Here is a 23,996-nt window from a genome sequence, read left to right on the forward strand (position 1 = left end):
GGAAAATAGGTAAGTTGAGTACGATAAATAATTATTTTCCTTGCGTTTCAACATCCAATTTCCTCATGTTGTTTATAAAATCAATTCCTTATGAGATCACACACAAACTGATACTGTATAAAATCAAATAGATCGACACGAACGAACGGACGAACGAACGGGCGGACGAAAAAACGAATGCACGGACGAACGGACGCACAGACAAGAAAACATAATGTCCATAAAGGGGGTAAATAAATCTAATAATAACTGTTCAACTATAAACAATGAATTTAATTCAATCTTGCCATGTTTGACTTTTTTTACTTCAAAATTTGAGAAATATAAGAAACAGTTTTATACGTTTTCAATCGTTATATCGACTTTTTTATTTAACAAAACATAATTGAATAGAAACGACAAGCGACAGTACAATTTAAAAAGTTTTAACATTGAGTTGTTTAGCATCTGTTGTGCTTCAAGTTGTGTGCAATGGATGAACAATTAGAAAAGAACAATGGAGCTTCAAATAAGGCAACAAATACCTTAGTGTTTAAGAATACGTACACTAGTTTTCAAAGAAATCGCAAAGAAAGCCGGGACTTATGTAGAAGAAGAATGAAACATGAGTAAGTATGCTTCCGATTTTCGGACGACATTATTTGTATAAAAAGAATACTTTTAGTTTTAATATTTTCACAGAATAAAAAAAAAACATAAAACAAAAAATGGCATAAATGCAAGACGATAAGTCACTGTCCGGTATAAACAGTTATATGCTCCCCCCGTTTTCCCCCTAAAAAAGATGTACATGTATAATGTAGCACCCGGTGGTTACAGTAAAACAATTTAAAATTGTGAAATCTGTTGTTAATTTCAACATCAATTTTTATATGTTGAGTATACAAGATAAATAATTCTATAAATACCACACTGTAGAGATCAAGTTGAATACCACACTGTAGCCATCTAGTTGATCATAATAATGGAGATTTTGAGTTTAATTAACGTACCTTATTGGATTTTAACAATAAGTTTAATATGCCTGTCTCTGTATCTGTAAGTATTTTAGTAACTGTTGAACAGCTAAGCAGTAATATAAATTATTGCCAGGTGTAAAGGTCAAAATATTTATAGGCTAAATATATCCGATATAAGCATACCACCTCTATTATTTATTTGTATACGTGTTTGTATGCTTTTATAGATAAATATTGTTCAAGTGCTACATGTATAGCTATGTGGTTGAGTGTCCTTTTGAGAGCTGCTTTTGTTCGGGTGTACAACTCGCCACTTTTCCAACTCGTACTTTTGTAAACTCGCATACTATCTATATGTGTAGTTTTATATATGTGATAGTTGCATTGGCTTTGATTTATGTCTGAATTTCAAAAGCTGTGACATTCGTTTTGCATTATTTTGAAAAAAAATCATGTCGAATTTTAAGCCCGAAATTTCAATAAACCTAATTTCCAAGTGAGCAAAAGTAAATCTTGTTTTATTTTGAATTGAATAACACAAGAACTTTAGTATCGTTGTAAAAATAATAATTATAGTAATATAGTAATATTTGCAGTTACACAGTATGGCGACATGGTATTTGGAAACGTTTAGGAATTCCAGGACCCAAGCCATATCCATTTTTAGGACTGCTAAAACAGCTCCCGATAGATGTAAGACATTTATTGATTGACATAAAAGATATGGGTAAAAACTACAAATAACGAGACAGCAACATTATAGCACAATGAGCAAGCGATCGTTGTCAATAGCAATTAATTACACACTATTTTATAAGCAGTATAGATTATTCTCATGAAATACAGCGGTTTTCGTGAATAACAAGTAACAATTCAATTATTTTCATACGTTTGTTTTCTATTTTATAATAGGATGTATATATGTCGCCAACGGCACTCATTTCTCGAATTAATGGAGACATGGTTTTGAATTGAAAGTTTTATTTGCTGTTTTCGACAAAGCACTCGGAATGTAGGAAAAGATCTAAGTCTGGTCGGCCCAGAGTCAGAATTATGTGTCCAGGAAGGAAAACAGTTCTTACTGCGGACCTTATGACGTTAAAAATCACATTGTCGATCTTGTAGTATTACAGCCGATTTATATTTACATCACATTTATATGATCTCGTCCTGAAAATATATTTCATTTGCCACTATACCCTGGCCGTTTCATCGCCATATCAAAGAACTGCAATCATCCATTCCTCCAAGATCTTCAATCACAAAAATTGTTCTAATAGCACATGTAGCAAACAAACAAAAAAATGTGACGGGAATTAACGATCTAATTCATCATGTTCATATTTATGATTAAAAAGGTCACAACACAAAATTCCATGCACACAGAAATATGCTTGATTTCAGTAATATTGTGTAATATCGAAAATATTATTATTTCAATTGTTTATTTATTTTGCTATATGTTTTGACGTAAAATGACATTCGTGTACTGGATGCTCGTTTGTGGAATTTCTGTTAAAAAGATAAAAAGGATGAGGTTCCGATAAAACATGTTTAATCCCGTCATATTTTTGTTTTGTTTTTTTGTTATAAGAACAATTTTTGTGACATTTGCCTAATATATTCTCTTCTCACTTCAAGTTTGCGTAACAATTAGAAGATCTTAGAAAATTGCAAGACGATTGAAACGGAAGTTTAGAAAATGCTATGATAGTAATACTAATTTAAGAAATGCCAAACAGTCGTATAATATTGTCTCTTTAAAATTTGACCAAACATAATGATGTTAATTATATTTTGTTTACATCAGGGATTTGCAGCAACTGATTTTAACCTCATACAGAAATACGGAAAGGTTGTAGGGTAAGTACCGAGAACAGAAGTCGATTATAAAAAACACAAACAAGCATCGAAGGACGTTTACTTAAAGCTTTCTTCTCCTAAATTTCCGAATACAATAGTACAAGGTGCATTCGACATATATTTCGTCAATTTACGTGTTAGTAATATTAATTAATTGTGTGCTACATCAATATGTCAATGGTAGAGCAATCCATCGTATGAAAAGACATCTAGAGCTAAAAAAAAGTATAACTAGTCTGAATCATTTAGTCAAAGCCTAAATTAAAGGACATTAACTATAAATTGTTCACAAATCATGTAACGAATTATTTTGATTTTTTGGCATGCTCAATATACAATGTATATACTTACTACTCCTCAGTGAACTTTAATCTCTAAGCTTTGTCTATCATTAATCACTTATACAAGGACTTGCATTTTGAATTATTGCGGACACTGTTTGATTCCCAGTATACTATACAGCGTAGGGTTAGGCGATGTTGTTGCTTAGACTACATGTATATTTATACGTATATAGAGATACAGACCAGATTCCACCACTGCAACACGTGTGTTACCATATTTCTCTACTGAGACAGTTAAATTTTAATATTTAAGGTGGTTCCTAACATTTCAGGGAGAAAACTCTGTAAAAGCAGCTAAATGTTTTAATTACGTTGTGTTGCTAAGGGAATATTTAGCTCTCAATGATCAAAATTAGTGTTTGTCAAACTGCTATATAACCAGTGTAATTTTTCTGATAAACTGGTTGGTTCAATTTTTTTTATATTTATGTCAAAGAGTGGAAGACGAGTAAATACTTTGTCAAAATTTTATGAAAATTAATCAAGCCAAATCAATTTTAGTGAAGGTCTTGGGTACCACCTTAAATCGCGAATATTTTTCTCACATCGCTCAAGGAATTAGAATATATATAACACAAAAATTAGAGTTATATATAATACACATTAATAGATGAAAATAGTAAAAAATCGAGTTGTTTTAAACCCCGTGAAATATAGGTTGATACTTCAATTTCAATTTTGTTATGTTTATACCAGAACCTAAAAGAAATGCAATTATACAGAATAAAGCCAGCGTCATTTCTCTTAGTGTAATACTTGTTTATGAAAATGTTCTAATACTTGAAATATTGATCCTACATGTTTTATTAAAAGGGTTTACCAAGGCACCAGACCAACTCTACTGATTTCAGATCCAGATATAGTCCGAGATTTATTCATTAAGGACTTTTCAAACTTTACCAATCGTCCAGTAAGTATCGAGTTCACAATATTTTACAGTTCATAGTAACCTATCGATATCTTCCTTATATTGTTGCTTCTGTTAATGAGGCTCTTGTTTTGAGGAAAATAAAAAAACAAATGATTGTATACAACGCATTAGGTACTAGGGCAAACATGCAATACATGTGTTACGCATGTACCCGGAAATGCATGTGTACATGTGTGGCATGTTTGCTTGGACAGAATAAGTTATGGCAACTGTTTTTTCAGACTCTATATATACATCATTTTATGAACCTTGTCTTCTTGCAGACATGTAACAGTATATTGATCTAGTTTGATCGAACTTCTCATTAATCAGCCATAATAACATGCACATAGAATGAAATTCAAAACAGTGTGGCTGTGGCCATTGATTGACACATTAAATTCATGCATTGACTGGGACAATTTACGTGAACGTTTGTCTGTAACGACCACTGTTCACGACGTACCTACGATAAACATTTAAACTGTGGGGTCACCAAAGGTTTCTTAACGCCTTTAATTATAAAATAATTCGAAAAATTAATCAGGAATAACCTTTATGTTTTGATTTATATAATTGATATAAATCAAAACATCGTGTTATTTCTGATTAACTTTTCGAATTACTTTTTTAAGGTGTTGAGAACCTTTGGTGACCCCATAGTTTAAGTGTCGTTAAAAAGTACATTGTGAGCAGTGGTCGTTACATACAAACGTTCACCTAAATTGTCCCAGTCAATGGATGAATTTAATGTGTCAATCAATGGCCACAGCCACACTGTTTTGAATTTCATTCTACTTATCATGCAGGTCTAGCCTAGAACGGCTTTGTTCTTAAATATTCCCTTTAATTGTTTTTTTAATGTTCTAATGTTGCTGTTGGTTTATGCACATTCTTCTTATATATGTTCTTTTTTCGATTTAAATCATCAATATAACTTTAAAAGTTAACTCACTTGTAACTTTGATTACTCTGCTTTGTTGTAATGCAACGAAGAAGCATCCTTTCCATTTTTTAGATTTTCGTAGAAACTACTATTGGGTAAAAAGAGATTCATTAACTCATGTTTTAATTCAACAGCCTTTAAGGTCTGTAATTACAATTTAACAGCTTTTGTGGTCAGTACAATTGAACAGCCTTTACGGTCTGTAGATACAATTCAACAGCCTTTACGGTCTGTAGATACAATTCAAGAGGTTTACGGTCTGTAGTGTAGATACAATTCAACAACTTTTACGGTCTGCAAATACAATTTTAAAATTCGCTTTCACAATGTTTCGACCAATTGACTATTTGTGACGGTTTATAAAAAAATGATAAAGATTTAATTATTAAAACAAAACAAAACAATAATGTTTCAACAGAGTTACCATAAGTGTTAATTCCAGCATGAATATTTTAGGATGTTATAAAACCAGACAAATTTACCTCACACAGTATGACAGTGGCTAGGGATGACTACTGGAAATTCCTGAGGACTAAAATATCTCCAACATTTACAACAGGAAAACTGAGAAACGTAAGCTTAGCAAGGGGAATATATAATGTTAAATTATAAGCATGTGGGAATGCGAGTGATGCACAGCATCTTATTCTCATTGTGCATCAAGTTTAAATTGATATTAATTTCCTACAACGTATGATAGCCCCGAGCTGGAAGGCTGTGAATGAATTACATAGACCAAGGAAAAAGTGTCAGTAAAGCGTTCATTAAGAATTGTATATTACACACTTTATATACTAGCTAGATTAAAACTGGAAGCGGCAAAACTTACACATCTTATTAATCGTGCACTTAAATCAGGTCGTGACAGTCAAATATCTTGTTAAATCGAAACAAACAGAAGCACTTCCACCCAATCATATTAATATAGCATAAGATATTACAGATACGTTGACTCCATTATACATATGATTATCAACTGTAGCAAGATTGTCTTATTTGCTTCAAAGATTCCAACTTCTTATCGTTATACTCACCACACTATAATCGTTACAATAACTGCAGTGCTTTTCAACGCCGATTTTTTGTTTTAATGTTCTGTTTTTGTGAGGAATTTGCAAATAATCAGCGTTTATGATGTCAAAAATAAAAGGAATGCTTTTTTAAAACAGGTTTCAAAACTGTGTCATAAATCTTTGTCTTTGGTTTATTCTAGATGACACCACTAATCCAGCGGTGCTGTGGTGATTTGGTGGATAACATTAAAAAGCAATCTGAAGGGGATTCAGTTATTGACATGAAAGAGTAAGAGTGTTGAATTTGCCCATTGACCCCCATTTTTCTTTTTATAAATCTTTTACATGTATAATTATAAGCCATTTGTTAAAGTCTTTTATTTATTTTTATTTTCCTGCCAAAATTCCAATGGTTTACATCTCAGAAACCAGCACATTGACCCCTATATTTGTTTTGCTTTTTTGATTCCTCAATTAATCCCCTATCAATATAGACTAGTGTTATGAAAAGCTATTTATTTTGAAACTGAGGAGCAAACTCCCTTAAGTCCAGGGTTCAGAATGTTTTAGACAGTTTTCTGTAAAATTGTAGTTGCTCTTTTTTTTTGTATTTTACCGTAAGGTGCTTCTTTATCAAAATTCGAAAAGGACAAGTGTTGTAGCGTAAACTTGTATGCAACTTATGTCTTTTTTCTTGTCTCAACATTTTACTAGTAAATTGTTTTTTATTTTCCATTGACACTTTGATAATTTTGCCAACAAGTTAATTTTCTAAGTGAGTTAAATTAACAGAAAGTACTTTATGTGATCATTATTTGAAAAGTATAAATATAATAAAAATGTAGTATGAATGTCAATGAAGCATTTATCCACCAGATACCAAATGACGTTGATTTAAGCAACTCTTTGTCACCATACGGCATTCAACATTGACACGTTTCGTATAAAATTGGTTAAAATAAGTTGCATTCATCTGCTGTACCCCCATTTTTGATATTTCACCTATTATGTCTGTTTGTTTTGTTCACTCATTCTTGTCAATACAGTTGAATTGTGTGCGACTGTCATACAAGGTAGAGGTTTAGCTAGCTCACCATTAATCCACCTTTGTCTACATCCGAAAATGTCTGTATCATGTTAGGAATATGACAGAAGTTCTCCATTCGTTAAATGTGTTTCAGCTTTTGATTTTGCCAATTGAGTAGGGACGTAGGTATTTTTGTTACTTTACAGTCTGCAATGTAAATTTTGTATTTGTTACTGTTCTCCAATTGAAAGGGATTCATTCCGAACTCCCTTTTCTTAGAGTCATAAAAGATTTATGATTCCTGCACATATTTCAGGATAGCCAGTGGCTTTACAATGGACGTGATTTGTAGTACAGCATTTGGTATGCAGGTCAATTCACAAACAGAAAAAGACAACCAGTTTGTAAGTTATGCTAGAAGAGCAATGCGGACTCAAGTTAAAGCCATCTTTTTCCTGATATGTAGTAAGTAATTTAAACAATCCAAAAGCTTCAATCGTCTTTTCCATAAAATTCCAAATAAAACGAAAAAAGAAATAAAAAACCAAAAATGAAAAGGATACACACAAGTCAAAAGCTTATACATGTATCTTCTTTACCATTAAAACATCAAACGAAATCCCCCCAAAATAATAAAAATAAATACCTAAATCAAAATGATATACACAAGCTAAAATAAAAATATTCTGAGTGACTATTTTTTAATCAAAATCCTGATACAACCATCACAGATTTAGATGTATGAGTCTTACAATTTATTATTCAGGCAAATATTTTAACCGCCCTGTGTGACTATTTAGTCAATTATTTCAAAAGAGTAACTTATAGGTAATATATAAATACATATGTACTCCAAAACGTCATCATGTTATACAAGGAAGTGGTGAATTTAAATAACAATAGGTTTATTTCTAGAAAATGTTCATCAGAGCATGATGTACGTTTGATAGAGTCAGACTTAAAGTAACAATTCACACATACAAGAGGACAACAGACAAACAACAAAATAATCCACATTATTGTCCTTACTGATCTAACTGCTTATTTCATTTGCACTAGTGACTTTTCCATTTATGAAGAGCATTATGACGGCACTCTTTGAAACACCACAATTTGGTGGAACAGAACATTTCTTCAAGAAAGTGGTTTCTGATATTTTGAAAGACCGAAATAGTTCTAAAGTAAGTTAGCCCGTGTACAAATTGTTTGTATAAACTTACAATGTATATTGCTTATCATTACACTGAATGCTGTATTCTAAATTAGATAGGTATTTGTCATGCCCTCACCGTGAATAATGGGAGTAACGTTTTACCCATGGTCGTCTGCAAGTCCGTACGTCACAAAATTGGTTTCCATTCTCTCACTTTAGTTTGTCTCTATCAGATGTTATGAATCTAATAAACAATGATTTTACAAAAAAATACAGGTAATTGCGAATTTGGGGGCGTCACTTTTACCTTTCTAGAGTTAAACCCCTTAACAAATGGAAAAAAAAAGTGTAAATTTTCTGTTCCGTTCTCTGATTTAAGTTTGCCTTTACCAAATGTTACAAATCTTATATATACAATGCTTAATACCACAAAACACAAATAATTTTGAAATAAAGAGATGTTGTTTGATTGCCAATGAGACAACTAAGCACCAAAGTTCAAATGAATTTGATTAAGGCAATTATAGGTAACCGTATGGCCTTTAACAATGAAGAAACCAATACCGTCGACTACAATAGGCCCCGACATGAAAATATCAAACAATTCAAGTGAGAAAACTTACGACATAATTTGTTATAAAACAATTTACGAATTATTTTTATAACAAACATAAACCAATGACAACAACTGACCGACAGACTCCTGACTTGGGGGAAGGCACATAAATAATATGGCGGGGTTAAATGCACCCAAACCTTCCCTAATCTAAGACAGTGATTTGACATTACAACATATAACTCATCAGATGGATACAGATAGAAATGCATATAACAAAAGCATAGAGTTGACGTGGACGAGTACTTAAACATTCCAAAAACAAATAGACACTAAGTAATGATTTGAGAGTACTCAAAAATTATGACAGCCAACTACAGAATTTTCTGTTCTTTATCGTAAGTTTTACTAAACCAAATATTATGAAACTTATACACAATGCTAATCACAAAAAACTCTGAGATAAAGTACAAATGGGTAGCGTCACTTTTACCGTTCTTGTGTTATGTCCCTTTATCCTGTCATATGCAATAAAATTGAGACTAAAATGGGGAATGTGTCAAAGAAACAACAAACCAATGCACACATTTCCCATGATTTAACTGTTTCCCAAACTTTATGAAATATCAAGTATTTTGTATCGCAGTAATAGATTAATTACCTTAGCTGTTTTTGGAAATAAATGTCGGATATTTTTTTTATCCTCAATGGTCTTCAACTTCGTACATTATTAAGTGTTTTAAAATTTATTGATTCGAGCATCACTGATGAGTCTTTTGTAGACGATACGCGTGTCTTGCGTTTACTATTCGAAACCTGGCATCTTTAATAATTTAAATAAGGATATCTGGGTCTATATCACTGCTGATGGAGGTTAAATATGAAACATAGAAGAATAAAGTAAAATCACAAAAATGCTGAACTTAGAGGAAAATCAATTTGGAAAGTCCATAATCACATGGCAAAATCAAATAACAAAACGCATCAAAAACGAATGGACAAGAACTGTCATATTCCTGACTTGGTACAGGCATTTTTGAAATGTAGAAAATGGTGGATTAAACCTGGTTTTATAGCGCTAACCCTCTCATTTTGATGACAGTCTCATCAAATTCCGTTATATTTACATTGATGCGTTAACTAAACAGACACAATAAATAAAATAGTCAAAATATGGGTACATCCGTCATCAATAACATTTCTTGACGGAGATATGAGAAGTCCTAGTAAAATGTGTTTCAAAATATAGTAAGATTCAAATATTATTTTACAATTATAGATTCATCGAGATTTCATTCAAATTGTAACCGAAGATTCATCAACTAACGACAAGTCAGAAGATACCGAAGTACATCAAGGGTCATCTCGATTCCACAGCAGAGGTAGATGTATAACACTCTTGTTGAAACAAATTGCACCTTTGATAAACATTACAGTACGCTCCGACCATAATTGTCGGACAGCAAAATATTAAGTTACAACGAATTGATCAAAAGAACTACCAAACCATACAAAAAAATTACACATTCAACACTAATTAAATCAGTGAAAATTGTTTTTATTGGCATAGCAAGTGATTTTGTAATCAGTAAATAAAAACCACACTAAATATCATTGGTATACACATGTGTATTTCCCGGGTGCTACAATCTATCGTTAAATATATTTTGTCATTGCACAAGGCCATGTTTTTTCCCTGATTGCTGTCAATGTAATCGAAATTAAGGCGACTGTCATATTATGCTTTCTTTTGTTTTAGCGATCTATAACACCAGGTATAATCCATCATTTCCTACACAAGGACATGCCTGTACCAAGTCAGTTACTAAATGGCAAAATCAAATTTTCAAACACATCATACGAACGGAAAGCATCTGTTATATTACTGAGTTTATACGCACATTTCCTTATGTAAAAATTGAAAAGATATATATGTATGACTATACTGAATTTCCTGAAGTTGAAAAAGATTATTATATAACTGATCTATTAACGTTGTTTTCTATATTTTAATTATTTCAGCGTTAACAGAAGATGAGATAGCTGTCAATTCTTTGATATTTTTCTCCGCTGGATTCGACACAACATCCATATCGGTTTCATTTTCTGCCTACTGCCTAGCTAGGTACCCAGACTTACAGGACAAACTCATAGAAGAAATAGATAGGACTCTTGGAAAGGTACAAATGTTTAAAATCCCTATTCAACAAATATGATTTGTCTAATTTATCACTTTAATTTCATGTTTAAAGAATAAAGGTCGTTCACTGCCCCTGAATATTTGGAAATAAATTTCAGATTTCAGTTAGAAGCCTATTATCCGTGGCGTATATGATTTTGAATGTTGAAATAATATACGGCAGGTAATTTTAAAGTAAAAATTGCAAATACACGTAATTTAGACATGGTAGATGTTAGTTGCTTTATTTGTTCTATCTATTTATTATTCTTGCTGTTGAAACTTTAAATGTTTGATAATCATAGGTTAACATGTTAGTTTTTTGTCTTGATCTAAGAAACACTTTTTATAAGTTGCTAATCTGTGACCTCATATTATGATGAATTGACTTTCTTATTATTCATGGATCAGTCCGTACATGTACAAAGATTTTATTTTTTATTTGATTTTCCTGTCCCCCTTTTTTGAGAATGCCCAAATGTTCAGGTGTTGATGATTCTTCCTTTGTAGGAAATTCCAACACACGACATTGTAATGAAAATGGAATATCTGGACTTATTTGTGTCAGAGGTCCTGAGACTGTACGCACCATCAACTAGGTAAGGTGTCATGATTTATTTACTACTTTCAACTTGCAAAATATAACTGTTTGTTACTTCATGGATATATTAACTATTTAACATTTTGATATACTAACTAAACGAACTTTTATTAAATGTAAAAAGACAAATTCCTTAACAGAAAGATATATCTGAAACCTTACCTATGTACATATAATACGTGTTACTCACACATTATATTGTCTTTCTTTATATTTTGTTATAATAAAACACCCATGCAACCACGCATCCCATATTGCTGATAGGACCCGACACAAATATCAATTTCGTGTTTCGGTAGTTAAGCTTGGGATGGTCATTTTAAGATGCATTATTTGAATATAATCAAATATGAAAATTATTCATATTTATATTGATATATTTATATTTTAATTCTTCTTCAATATATCGAGTTATTATGACAGATCTACCATCATCAGGGGTCCAACTGTCAATTTAATGTTAAAGTCTTTAACTTTGATCTACTAAGCATATCTCCAATACTTTTATGTTTGCTATACGCAACTATTGGTGCTGTATTGAATATTTGTACACAGTCTTCGTCGAACTGTAATAAATGCCAGTGTTTCATTATACGTTTCTTTATTTTACGTATATATGGATTATATTTAGTTATTAAAACTAACGGAATACTTTGCTTCTCTTTAGATTTGTTTTGTTGTATTTTGTTATAATAAAACACCCATGCAACCACGCATCCCATATTGCTGATAGGACCCGACACAAATATCAATTTCGTGTTTCGGTAGTTAAGCTTGGGATGGTCATTTTAAGATGCATTATTTGAATATAATCAAATATGAAAATTATTCATATTTATATTGATATATTTATATTTTAATTCTTCTTCAATATATCGAGTTATTATGACAGATCTACCATCATCAGGGGTCCAACTGTCAATTTAATGTTAAAGTCTTTAACTTTGATCTACTAAGCATATCTCCAATACTTTTATGTTTGCTATACGCAACTATTGGTGCTGTATTGAATATTTGTACACAGTCTTCGTCGAACTGTAATAAATGCCAGTGTTTCATTATACGTTTCTTTATTTTACGTATATATGGATTATATTTAGTTATTAAAACTAACGGAATACTTTGCTTCTCTTTAGATTTGTTTTGTTGTAATAAATCAGTACGGTCAATTGATAAAGCATCAGTAATACTATCATCTATTTCAACGTTATCATAACCCCTATCTAATAATTTCACTTTGAAATTAGTTAGAATGTTTATTAATTTGTTATGGTCACTTGTATTTCTAATTTGCCGTATTGCTTCACCTTTAATAAATCCTCTGAATACATGCTGTGAGTGACAGCTATTTCTGTGCAGAAACAGATAAGAATTTGTTTCTTTAAAATGTATTTCGAGGTCAAGAATGCCATATGTTGTAAATCTTTGACCTTTAATTACATCAACATCCAAGAACGACATTTTATCGTTTTTGATTTCATAGGTGAACTTTAATAAGGGGTTATAATCATTTGCATTTTGTTATAATAAAACACCCATGCAACCACGCATCCCATATTGCTGATAGGACCCGACACAAATATCAATTTCGTGTTTCGGTAGTTAAGCTTGGGATGGTCATTTTAAGATGCATTATTTGAATATAATCAAATATGAAAATTATTCATATTTATATTGATATATTTATATTTTAATTCTTCTTCAATATATCGAGTTATTATGACAGATCTACCATCATCAGGGGTCCAACTGTCAATTTAATGTTAAAGTCTTTAACTTTGATCTACTAAGCATATCTCCAATACTTTTATGTTTGCTATACGCAACTATTGGTGCTGTATTGAATATTTGTACACAGTCTTCGTCGAACTGTAATAAATGCCAGTGTTTCATTATACGTTTCTTTATTTTACGTATATATGGAATGAACAAATGGTCAAAAATTAAGAGATGCACGATTAGGGAGAATTTATATTCTTCCAAAAATTCACCGCCTTGAAATAGAGACGTTTAAACAAATACAACATGATGGATTAAATGAATTAAATATAATTCCACCTGGCAGACCAATTATATCACAGTGTGGTTCTGTAACTGAACTTATAGGTCATTACGTTGACTATTTTCTTATACCAATAGTTCAAAATCAGTCCACATATATAAAAGATACTACATCGTTCATTAATATCATTGAGAAATTAAAACCTATGGCAAACAGCCTGTTAGTTTCGTATGATATAACACAGATGTTTACAAATCTACCTCAAGAAGCATTATTGCTTGCGGTTGAACGCGCCTATGACAGTTTTGACAAATCGAACTTCAAGGTCAATGCTCCGCCAGTCAATGTATTAATACATTTGTTGAGAATCATTTTAGAAAACAATGTATTTGAATTTGATGGGAAAATTTACAAACAAATAATAGGTACGGCAATTGGTGCAGTTCCTTCACCGGAAATCTGTGACATACTTATGTTTGAAATAATGAATGAAATTATTTCTGCATTTCAATATAAAGACAAAATATTCTATCATGGCAGATATAGAGACGATGGATTCATAATATATGATGGAACATCAGATGAAATTATAGATTTTTTTCGTCTAGCAAATGATTATAACCCCTTATTAAAGTTCACCTATGAAATCAAAAACGATAAAATGTCGTTCTTGGATGTTGATGTAATTAAAGGTCAAAGATTTACAACATATGGCATTCTTGACCTCGAAATACATTTTAAAGAAACAAATTCTTATCTGTTTCTGCACAGAAATAGCTGTCACTCACAGCATGTATTCAGAGGATTTATTAAAGGTGAAGCAATACGGCAAATTAGAAATACAAGTGACCATAACAAATTAATAAACATTCTAACTAATTTCAAAGTGAAATTATTAGATAGGGGTTATGATAACGTTGAAATAGATGATAGTATTACTGATGCTTTATCAATTGACCGTACTGATTTATTACAACAAAACAAATCTAAAGAGAAGCAAAGTATTCCGTTAGTTTTAATAACTAAATATAATCCATATATACGTAAAATAAAGAAACGTATAATGAAACACTGGCATTTATTACAGTTCGACGAAGACTGTGTACAAATATTCAATACAGCACCAATAGTTGCGTATAGCAAACATAAAAGTATTGGAGATATGCTTAGTAGATCAAAGTTAAAGACTTTAACATTAAATTGACAGTTGGACCCCTGATGATGGTAGATCTGTCATAATAACTCGATATATTGAAGAAGAATTAAAATATAAATATATCAATATAAATATGAATAATTTTCATATTTGATTATATTCAAATAATGCATCTTAAAATGACCATCCCAAGCTTAACTACCGAAACACGAAATTGATATTTGTGTCGGGTCCTATCAGCAATATGGGATGCGTGGTTGCATGGGTGTTTTATTATAACAAAATGCAAATGATTATAACCCCTTATTAAAGTTCACCTATGAAATCAAAAACGATAAAATGTCGTTCTTGGATGTTGATGTAATTAAAGGTCAAAGATTTACAACATATGGCATTCTTGACCTCGAAATACATTTTAAAGAAACAAATTCTTATCTGTTTCTGCACAGAAATAGCTGTCACTCACAGCATGTATTCAGAGGATTTATTAAAGGTGAAGCAATACGGCAAATTAGAAATACAAGTGACCATAACAAATTAATAAACATTCTAACTAATTTCAAAGTGAAATTATTAGATAGGGGTTATGATAACGTTGAAATAGATGATAGTATTACTGATGCTTTATCAATTGACCGTACTGATTTATTACAACAAAACAAATCTAAAGAGAAGCAAAGTATTCCGTTAGTTTTAATAACTAAATATAATCCATATATACGTAAAATAAAGAAACGTATAATGAAACACTGGCATTTATTACAGTTCGACGAAGACTGTGTACAAATATTCAATACAGCACCAATAGTTGCGTATAGCAAACATAAAAGTATTGGAGATATGCTTAGTAGATCAAAGTTAAAGACTTTAACATTAAATTGACAGTTGGACCCCTGATGATGGTAGATCTGTCATAATAACTCGATATATTGAAGAAGAATTAAAATATAAATATATCAATATAAATATGAATAATTTTCATATTTGATTATATTCAAATAATGCATCTTAAAATGACCATTCCAAGCTTAACTACCGAAACACGAAATTGATATTTGTGTCGGGTCCTATCAGCAATATGGGATGCGTGGTTGCATGGGTGTTTTATTATAACAAAATAGTATCCCGGTATGCAGAATTTTTAAATTCTATGCGTATGGATGCTTTGAACTTTACTTTGAAACTGATTATTTTATTAGTTAGAGGCTTGGGATACCTGATGAGGAAAAGCCTTGGTAGTTAAACCTTAACCGAAACACCTTAAAAAACAACAAATATTTATGATAAAATATTGAATTGAACAAAATAGATTATGAAATAAAGTCAAATACTAAGAATATGTATTGGTATATATAGGATTGGTTCTGGACTCGTTATATCTCATCCAATGAATTTGCTAGAAAATTACGATGTCGGTATATGTTCAGTCAAGAAAAAACTGACCTTCATCCATTTCGTAGCAATACAGGATATAAACCTGCCTCTACGTGCCATACGTTGGAAAATTATATAGAGTTAACCAAGCTTGAATTGTCTTTTCTACCAATAGAAAGAAATGTAAAAAACAATCTTACTAAGGGCGAAAGAATAGCGCTACGCAATTTGAAAAATGATGAAACAATAGTAATAAAAAAGGCAGATAAAAACTCAAATTGTGTTATTTTAGACAAGCTAGACTATATAACAGAAGTCACAAGACAACTAAATACTCAACATTACTGCCAATTAGATTCATTTAACATGGCAGAACTGAAAATCCAAGTCATTGAGTATGTTAAATCATTATACGATCAAGGCATAATCGACAAAATATCATTTAGATTTTTAACAAATGGTCAAAAATTAAGAGATGCACGATTAGGGAGAATTTATATTCTTCCAAAAATTCACCGCCTTGAAATAGAGACGTTTAAACAAATACAACATGATGGATTAAATGAATTAAATATAATTCCACCTGGCAGACCAATTATATCACAGTGTGGTTCTGTAACTGAACTTATAGGTCATTACGTTGACTATTTTCTTATACCAATAGTTCAAAATCAGTCCACATATATAAAAGATACTACATCGTTCATTAATATCATTGAGAAATTAAAACCTATGGCAAACAGCCTGTTAGTTTCGTATGATATAACACAGATGTTTACAAATCTACCTCAAGAAGCATTATTGCTTGCGGTTGAACGCGCCTATGACAGTTTTGACAAATCGAACTTCAAGGTCAATGCTCCGCCAGTCAATGTATTAATACATTTGTTGAGAATCATTTTAGAAAACAATGTATTTGAATTTGATGGGAAAATTTACAAACAAATAATAGGTACGGCAATTGGTGCAGTTCCTTCACCGGAAATCTGTGACATACTTATGTTTGAAATAATGAATGAAATTATTTCTGCATTTCAATATAAAGACAAAATATTCTATCATGGCAGATATAGAGACGATGGATTCATAATATATGATGGAACATCAGATGAAATTATAGATTTTTTTCGTCTAGCAAATGATTATAACCCCTTATTAAAGTTCACCTATGAAATCAAAAACGATAAAATGTCGTTCTTGGATGTTGATGTAATTAAAGGTCAAAGATTTACAACATATGGCATTCTTGACCTCGAAATACATTTTAAAGAAACAAATTCTTATCTGTTTCTGCACAGAAATAGCTGTCACTCACAGCATGTATTCAGAGGATTTATTAAAGGTGAAGCAATACGGCAAATTAGAAATACAAGTGACCATAACAAATTAATAAACATTCTAACTAATTTCAAAGTGAAATTATTAGATAGGGGTTATGATAACGTTGAAATAGATGATAGTATTACTGATGCTTTATCAATTGACCGTACTGATTTATTACAACAAAACAAATCTAAAGAGAAGCAAAGTATTCCGTTAGTTTTAATAACTAAATATAATCCATATATACGTAAAATAAAGAAACGTATAATGAAACACTGGCATTTATTACAGTTCGACGAAGACTGTGTACAAATATTCAATACAGCACCAATAGTTGCGTATAGCAAACATAAAAGTATTGGAGATATGCTTAGTAGATCAAAGTTAAAGACTTTAACATTAAATTGACAGTTGGACCCCTGATGATGGTAGATCTGTCATAATAACTCGATATATTGAAGAAGAATTAAAATATAAATATATCAATATAAATATGAATAATTTTCATATTTGATTATATTCAAATAATGCATCTTAAAATGACCATCCCAAGCTTAACTACCGAAACACGAAATTGATATTTGTGTCGGGTCCTATCAGCAATATGGGATGCGTGGTTGCATGGGTGTTTTATTATAACAAAAAAAAAAAATTTGAATACATTTTTGCTATTTTACATAATTGAAGATGATTTGATTTTTAAAGAACATTTAAGATTGAAGTTTCTACAATTTAGCGACTGGTTTCTTAGTGAAAAATCAAAATTTCAATTTTGAAATACTTTCGAAATTAATTATTTGTTGAAATTAAATAACTGAGCTAATTTTTACTATGATAAAGAATGTATATTTCAACTCGGTAATTGAAACATGCCAAACATCACTGCGTTAGATTTGTAATTGTGTCCATTTCTTTGATGCCAATTCGGGATATGACTGTTAAAGTAACCATAATTTGTATATATTGTACATAATTATATACGTTTACGTGGGTAGTTAGTAATTATTTGTGTATGCTTGTGAGTATGATGTTATTACCAATAAATTTGTTTTCACCGCTTTGTGTGCATATTATCTCTGTATCGTTGTAACGTATAGTTTATAAGAAAAAAAAATATTTATTTGATTTCTTTTTTTAAAATTAATAGATCTAATTATAGTGCAAAGTTGTTATACGACTTCTTCTAATATCATCAAATATGGCGTTCTTTCACAGAACAATACAATTGTTTTTGCATTACATTAGTTTGTTCTGGTTTCCATCGTAAAGGTTTTTCAGAGAGGCAAGAGAGGATGTGTCCATCAACGGTTGGTTAATTCCAAAAGACGCTGATGTAACAGTTTGTGTTTATGCGTTACACAGAGATCCTGAATACTGGCCTGATCCAGATACATTTGACCCCGAAAGGTGAATATGTTTTATATGATGTATAAAATACTCTTTTATCTGTAAAGGAGCACACACATTTTAATGTAAAATTTAACAACATTTGCTTATAATCATTGTCATTTAAGACTGTTTTATCTTCTTTTTTTTTAATGGCATACATGTACATAGCATGCATTCCCTTTCATATAACATTTACAGTGTCCTCTTCCTCGTGTAAAAGAGGATCGAAAGATAACAGAGGGACATTCAAACTTATAGATTCGAAATAACTGGCTAAAAAGAAAAGCACAAATTATAGTACATAAGACGCACCATAGAAAACTAAAGTCTAAGCAATACGAACCCTACAAAACACTTGGGTGAACCCAGGTGCACTGGGTGGGTTAGCAGATCCTGCTCCACATGTTGCACCCGTCATGTTGCTCATGTTATTACAAAACTGGCAAAAAGTCAAATTCGGTAGGTCACATTCGTGGTTACGGAACGGGACTGTAGTTGCAACAAAGGGAATATATCTGATATCACCTGTGAAACGGATATCCCATAACGGTCAACCTAGTCGTGATGGCGTTCGTAAAATTTACGAAGGTATGCTTTCAACTTCACCCTTTTTGAATATCGTATCAATTGTGAGATATTTACTCTGAATGCAGGCACTTTGAAATGTTGCTACATAGAAATGAAAAGTTCACAATTGGGAAGATGAAATCCTCTATTTTTTCGTAAGATTTGTTTTCATCTGAATCTCATTCGTGTAAGATGAAAATATGCGTTTAGAAATACATAAATATCTGCTTTATTTTGTGTGTTACTACACGTTAAGTTCTGAATTGTATGGTTATAGAACTATACATCATAACAAACAGTAATGTCAAATGAAAAAAAAATAATAAAAATAGATTTGAAACATGTTAGTTATTTTTTACAACTTCACAAACAAGGGAAAAAAAACCCGCAGTAAGCATTTTATTTAATATCTACCTAGACTTACTTTTATAGAGTTTTTTCAATCCTGAGATAATATAAAACGGATCATTTGTTGAAAACAGATTAATAAAAAGAGAAAGAAAAAACATGAATCAACCCGATATTGCAAATCCAAATCTGTAGAAAAATGCTGACACCATCACATCATCCTTTGCAAAAAAAACTACTTGCGAACGCGTTGTTTAAGACAACTGGCAATACCCAGCAAGATCAAATAGATTTCTCTATTGACAAAACCCCATCTAAACACTCATGTATGAAGTTCGTAGTACTAGTATTATAAATGTAACTCAATTCTGTCTATATTTTGAACTTCGTCCTTTATTTGACCTTTTAACTTTTTTGATTCGAGCCTCACTGTTGAGTCTTTTGTAGACAAAACGCGCGTCTGTCGCAAATGCAACAGTTCAATCATGGTTTCTATAATGAGTGTATTTCAAACTTACTTGCAATAATGTAATGTGATATTAATAATTGATGGTGTATATGAAGGTTTACAGAAGAAAACAAGGCAAAGCGGCATCCTTATGCCTACCTACCGTTTGGTATTGGACCACGTATTTGTGTAGGAATGAGACTGGCCTTGCTTGAAACAAAGATGGCAATTGTTTATATGTTACAAAACTTCAAGTTTGTGACTTGCGATGAAACAGAGGTATAATACATTTACAACGAGGTTTTGACCTATATATATAATTATAGCATTTAGGAAAGTTTCGTTTTTTGTTCAGTAGATCATTTGCGAGTCATGTTTTGTCATCCAAACAGGAACCTCGTCAATAAAAATTAAAATGATAAAAAAACGAACCCCGAGGAAAATTCAAAACGAAAAGTCCGTAGTCAAAGATCAAACACATCAAACGAATTGATAACAACTGTCTATTTATGACTTGGTACAGGCATTTTCTTATGAAGAACATAGTTGATTACACCTGGTTTTATATTAAGCTTAACCTTTCAGTTGTATGATTGACTGGAATGAATTTTTAAAATGATTGTTCAGAAATTAATGCCCCCCCCCCCAATTAGCAGATTTCTTTTTGAAATATTTATGACATATGGAAAATATATTTATTTTTTCAGTTTTGTTTTCTGGAGATTTTCTTACGTTTATTATGTGAGTGATTTTAAGAGTTGATTAATCTTTTCAATACATTATTGCACATATGTACTCACTTACCTGAACAAAATTAACATATCATACTATATTTTAGATTCCTGTTATTTTTGAGAAAGGATTCCTTCTAAGGGCTGAGAACGGAATAAAACTAAAAGTTACACAACGTTAGTTTTTCTACTAGACTCGCACGGAAAAAGAAAGAGCTATCGATATCACTTTGTCAGCTAGTATTAGAATTCGGAGGATTAGCTAAATGAAAGTTATGATGGTTCTGTAATATGATAATTAAATGAATACACACCATCAAAAATTTTCATTTTTTCTTTTTTTAATACATTATGCTATAAGTGATGAAATATTAGGACACACGATTTTTTATCACTGGACGCACCTATAATTGCTACATATACTTTGTTTGGTCAAGGATGTAGTAAAGTCAGGTTTAGATTTTTTGTCAAATATTCGGACTCCTTGTTGTTTTCCTACGAAACATGTTAAAATATTATGCCCCATAACACTAAGTTTTCTATTCATTTAAGACTTCAATAGCTCAGAAAAGTTCCCTTTCCAACATTTTAAGCAGATTCTAGATTTCTTTCTTTCGATTTGTGACCTAAATAATACCAATTCAAATATAAGGTAAAAGTCTGAGTCAGCCTGTCCTTCCAACCATTTAATTTCTTTTATTATCGAGAAAAGGAGCTCGATAATCTACCAATTTTTAACTCAGAATTTAGTTCCTTATCTAATGCTATTATGACTTATAATTTATCAATTTTGAATACCAGATTTAAAAAAAAAAATCTCCTAAGTACATTCTTATATGGTATATTTCTATCGACATATATGTTTATACATATGTACAAAAATATGGATAGATACTTCAGTCTTGTTTACAAAAACAAATATGGATAGATACTTTATTCTCTAAAATAAAAGACAATTTGAAAGATACAGAGAAATAAACAGAATACATAAATAAACTGAAAACTTTCACCTGATAACAACTGTACCATGTGTACAACATTAAATCATTGTTGTGTTTGTAATTATGTGAAATTTCCATATTACAGTAAAACAATGAAAACAACACGTTTAATAATTTATTGCGTCCGAAGCGCTGTTCTGGATATACCTTCATCAGGAAAGTTCAAAGCCAAACATTTAAAATCCGAAGATGTATAAGTACCGAAACCGTTGAAGAGCTATATGTCAAAAATACCTAAAATAAATAGCCAAATCCATCTAAAGCCAACTTTGCCTGAGGGAGTTGAAACCTTAGTTTCGTAATAATTTCAAAATTTATTAACAGACAATTATTTACAGTAAAGTTCTCGTTCTATACGTTTGCGTATAATGTTAATTTAAAGGCACCCAATGACATTAGTGGTATTCATTTTACTACATCGGATGCGCATTTTGACAATTAATGTCTTTTCAGTGATTCTTTTTTATTGCAGAACACGTAGTTAAATGTTAAAGCTACCTTTTCATTCTTACTTATTAGTTTCCGTATAAAGTCTGCCTCAAATGAATAATGGAACTGGGCAGCAAGAATAGAAACATTATTAGTTGCGGACGAAATACTGACTGCCTGTTGAAAAACCAGGCAACCACACATAATAAATAATATGTTGTCAATGAAACAAAAAAACAGCATCTTTATAGTTTCAATTTGGTGAACGTTTTGTTTAAATCAGAGCGGTATTTAGAATATGACATTTCCCCTTCTTCAATATTACATCGGTCATATTTCTTTATGAAATAATTTTTGACTAATTCTTTCAACATGTCTTACAGTTTAGATGGACGTATTTCTTTGTAATTTGTAACGCACACGTTTATTCTCTTCAACGTGCAGTAAAATGGGATATAATACTAGTATGTGAAGGCTGAGATTTTTTTTGTTGCATAAGAACACCCACAAACAGCCGAGAAAATGGGAAATAGAAGAGAGTCTTGAAGTGATTTACAACCATAGAAAAAAGACGTAAAGGGGAAAAAAAGAGAAAAATAGACAAATAAGATAAAGAATAGAGAATAATGGAATGTTTAAATATACAGAAAGGAAATAATGAGCAAAAATAGATGAAGAAAATATAAAAAAAAGAATTCAACAATAAAAGAAACGAAGGACCCCCTATTAAGAACCTCATAAATGATATCATCTAAATTTACACAATAGTTGTAAAAGTAAACAATTTGTGTATCGTCTAAGACGAAAGTCTCTGAAAGCAAGACATCGGATTGTTTTTCTTGCGATCAAAACGGCTCCAGCTCCGGCGTCAACAGTTGTTAAGTTTTTTTTACCTGTTTAAGCTAGTTTGATGGGAAGTAATTGTCATAGATGATTGCTATTTACTATGAAGATGCATTACTCTCAGTACATATCATTTGACGATTGTTTTAGGCACTGTCCCCTAGAACATGGCCTATTGACCTTGAATTAATAAACATTTTTCAATGTTAAGTTTTCTGCTTACGTTTGTATGATATGATCGACTTCTGATAGATCAAGGATATTTTGTATAGGGGAGCATTGTTATCAGTGCATCTCGTTTTGTCGACCATTGCAAGCCCCTCCATGTGATCATAGTTAAGTTACTGAACTAATAAGCAATGTTGCTGTCCATCATATTGTCTTTTTCTCTCAACTATATGCCGATGGGGGAGACATATCTATATGTCAACAGTTTATAAAGAACATTTTGCTTATAATTTAATATGTATGTTTCTTAAGACGTTAAATATGATTTTATTGAATAAATTTATAAACACTTAATAAAATGTATTATGTATAATCTCTTTCAAATTTTTTCACTAATTATTATGCATAATCCCTGATAATTGTAGTACTTATATATAATCACTAAAATTACCAGTGATTAAACATAATCCCTGAAAATTCATGGTTTCTACATAATCCTTTATTATACACATTTACTGTAAAACATACATGTCCAAGATAATAAGTTATTAAAATTACGTCTTACATTAATATTTATCTAGTAGTTGGATTATTATCTATTGGGAAAGAATTATTGTCTAAATTTAATTATAAATTGAAATCAGTTAATTTGCTTTCCTGTATAGG

The 23,996-nt window shown here is 31.1% G+C and overlaps 1 protein-coding gene across 1 annotated transcript; it reads left to right on the forward strand.

The window, feature by feature from the left end:
• The first annotated feature begins 877 nt into the window (after window positions 1–877).
• Window positions 878–21,212, forward strand: LOC139523611 (lithocholate 6-beta-hydroxylase-like). The gene is made up of 14 exons (XM_071317757.1): window positions 878–1,038; window positions 1,556–1,652; window positions 2,770–2,822; window positions 3,980–4,076; window positions 5,479–5,595; window positions 6,236–6,324; window positions 7,379–7,527; window positions 8,122–8,243; window positions 10,051–10,153; window positions 10,794–10,951; window positions 11,461–11,549; window positions 18,676–18,813; window positions 20,275–20,437; window positions 20,997–21,212. Exons 1-14 carry the CDS (start codon window positions 965–967, stop codon window positions 21,069–21,071), a joined length of 1,524 nt encoding a protein of 507 aa, XP_071173858.1. The 5' UTR covers window positions 878–964; the 3' UTR covers window positions 21,072–21,212.
• The last annotated feature ends 2,784 nt before the right edge of the window (window positions 21,213–23,996 follow it).

Source organism: Mytilus edulis, chromosome 5, assembly GCF_963676685.1.
Source record: "Mytilus edulis chromosome 5, xbMytEdul2.2, whole genome shotgun sequence".
NCBI classification, from domain to species: domain Eukaryota; kingdom Metazoa; phylum Mollusca; class Bivalvia; order Mytilida; family Mytilidae; genus Mytilus; species Mytilus edulis.

Excerpts from the sequence above, each read along its gene's own strand:
- LOC139523611 (XM_071317757.1), top strand. The coding sequence starts at position 965 with ATGGAGATTTTGAGTTTAATTAACGTACCTTATTGGATTTTAACAATA. Across the intron at positions 1,653-2,769 it reads TAAAACAGCTCCCGATAGAT|GGATTTGCAGCAACTGATTT; the intron begins GTAAGACATTTA and ends TGTTTACATCAG. Across the intron at positions 6,325-7,378 it reads TCAGTTATTGACATGAAAGA|GATAGCCAGTGGCTTTACAA; the intron begins GTAAGAGTGTTG and ends CACATATTTCAG.